Source organism: Dipodomys merriami, unplaced genomic scaffold (assembly GCF_024711535.1).
Source record: "Dipodomys merriami isolate MVZ:Mamm:240054 unplaced genomic scaffold, mDipMer1.0.p SCAF_14, whole genome shotgun sequence".
In the NCBI taxonomy this organism is placed as follows: Eukaryota; Metazoa; Chordata; class Mammalia; order Rodentia; family Heteromyidae; genus Dipodomys; species Dipodomys merriami.
Window position 1 is genome coordinate 35,538,931 of NW_027202715.1, and position 2,185 is coordinate 35,541,115.

Sequence of the window (2,185 nt, forward strand, 5' to 3'; positions counted from 1 at the left end):
AGTTTTTATTGAGTACTTAACAAGTACAAAGTCAATCACATTAAAAATGAAATCAACAGTTAAGCACATGAGACACAGCGGTCAAAATGACTGGGATACATATTATATTTTAGCTGGTTTTGAAGAAGGATCAATTATAAAGAAGTTTGTTTATTTTAAAAGGACTCACAAGCCACTAAACTTTTACAATTCACTTCTGAATTTAGAAAGTTGAAAATGTTAGGTATAGTTGGATGCCAGAGGATCTTGCCTGTAATTCTAGCTACTGAGGAGGCTGAGATCTGAGGACTACAGCTCAAAACCAGCTTAGGCAGGAAAGTCCATGGGATTCTTATCTCCAATAAATGACTCAGAAAAAACCACAAGTGGTGCTGTAGCTCAAGTGGTAGAGTGCTAGCCTTGAGCACAGAGAAGCTCAGGAACAGAGCCCAGACCCTGAGTTCAAGCCCCAGCACCAGCAAAAAATAAAAATAAAAAAATTAGATATCATTCCATAAAATGTAGCAATTACATGACTATATTTTCTTAGATTTCACTTTTGGCTTACAAGGTTTATAGTTCCACAGATGTTTCCTGTGACACCAAGCTGTGCCTATGTTCATACCAATTTGGAAAAGGAAACCAAAACAAAACAAAAACCAGGCCTGTCACTTTGCCAATTGAATTGGTGAGAAGACATTGAACCTAGCTCAGGTCACCTATTGCTAACGATTTTTCTCAGTCTTTCTTTGTACCTGTCTCTCTGTAGAGTCTACAGTTTTTGCACAAGGCCATGCCTATTTCTGTTTCCACTAGTCTGCTCCTAATCAGAACTGGGACCCTTCAATGTTTTTAACTGCTTTGCCTTATTCTCCAGACCCCCCTAGACTTTCACCCTATCCACCCCTTCCCTCCCCCTTGCCCATCCTAGAATCTGGACTCCTCTCCCCTTGCTATCCAGGACCGCTGGGTTCTAAGATTCCCGGAGCCTGCCCTCCCTGGGCGCCCCTACCCCCCAGTCCCTTCCAGATCGCAGCCTCAACCGTTCCAAAAATTGACAAAAAAGTTGCAGAGCGAGTGCCACTTCTCGGCGCAGTAGGTCTGGGTGAGCTCGGCGTTCTCCGCCAGCCCATCGGGGTCGGGCCCCGTGGCCATGGGTCGCTCCTGCCCGGGATCCGAGGCCATCTTCCTCTTGCCCCCTTTGATCTTCCGCTCGGAAGGTTTTACTCGGGGTGGCACGCTCGGGGAAGGCGGGGGCGGGGCGTCGGGGCCGGGAGCGAGCTGCCGGGGTCGCCCCCGGCTCCTGGCCTTGAGCCTGGGCTCCCCGGGCAGGCGCGGGACCGCGGTAGTGAGGCCGGCGGGCGGGGTGGAGCGGGTGACCAGGCGCAGCTCGGCACCCCGGCCCTTCTTTCCGGCGCACACGCGGGCGTGCAGGGGAGTGGGGTCGAGGCAAGGCCGTCCCCTCTTGCGCAGCGCGCCCATCACCTGCTTCCAGAAGTGCGGGCGGCGGGCTCCGTAGGCGGCGCAGCGCTCGGGCTCCCCGCGGAAGGCGCATTGCAGGCGCGCCCCGTCCGGGCCCTGGCAGCGCAGAGCCAGCTCGCTGCTGGCTTTGGCTCCGGGGCCCGGCAGCAGGAGCTGCCAGCTGCACGCGTGTTGCTCCGGGCTCACGAAGCGACCCGAGGAACCGCCCGCCCCCGGGCTGGAGGCCGATTGCAGCGGGCTGCCGGCTGCCCCCTTGTCCCTCCGGGCCTCCGCGAGGAGGCAGCCGGCCGCCAGCAGCAGCAGCAGCCGCAGGGAGAGCCCCGCTCGCGCGCTCGGGGGACACATGGCCTGCGGGGTCTGCATCCACGCTTCTGGAATTCCCTGGGTGCTTTCAGGGCAGGCCACGCCAGGCCAGGAGCATCCCCGGATCTGCGGATGATAGCACAGAGATTGAATCCACCGGGTTCCCCACCTCCACGCCCCCCCAAGAAGCCCTTCGTCCCTGGCCAGGAGCCTGGGAACTCCCTCCCCGGAGCTTTTCTGCAAACCCACTTTTCCCATGGGCAGCCGCAGTCTAAGAGGGGCTTTTCTAAAGAGCTTTCCAGTTTTAAGAATCAAAATAGGTATTTGAAAAGAATCACTTGTGCTTTGGAGATTTCTTTACCCATGCACTAGGATGTTTGCAAATTACCACTTCCAACCCCTCCACCCTCCCCACTTCCAA

General features: G+C 55.5%; 1 protein-coding gene across 1 annotated transcript; it reads right to left on the reverse strand.

Annotated features, from left to right (window-relative positions):
• Nucleotides 1–1,806, reverse strand: Fgfbp3 (fibroblast growth factor binding protein 3). The gene has a single exon (XM_070020453.1). The coding sequence runs from the start codon at nucleotides 1,804–1,806 to the stop codon at nucleotides 1,018–1,020; it is 789 nt and encodes a 262-aa protein (XP_069876554.1). The 3' UTR covers nucleotides 1–1,017.
• Nucleotides 1,807–2,185: the final 379 nt, after the last annotated feature.

Excerpts from the sequence above, each read along its gene's own strand:
- Fgfbp3 (XM_070020453.1), bottom strand. The coding sequence starts at position 1,806 with ATGTGTCCCCCGAGCGCGCGAGCGGGGCTCTCCCTGCGGCTGCTGCTG.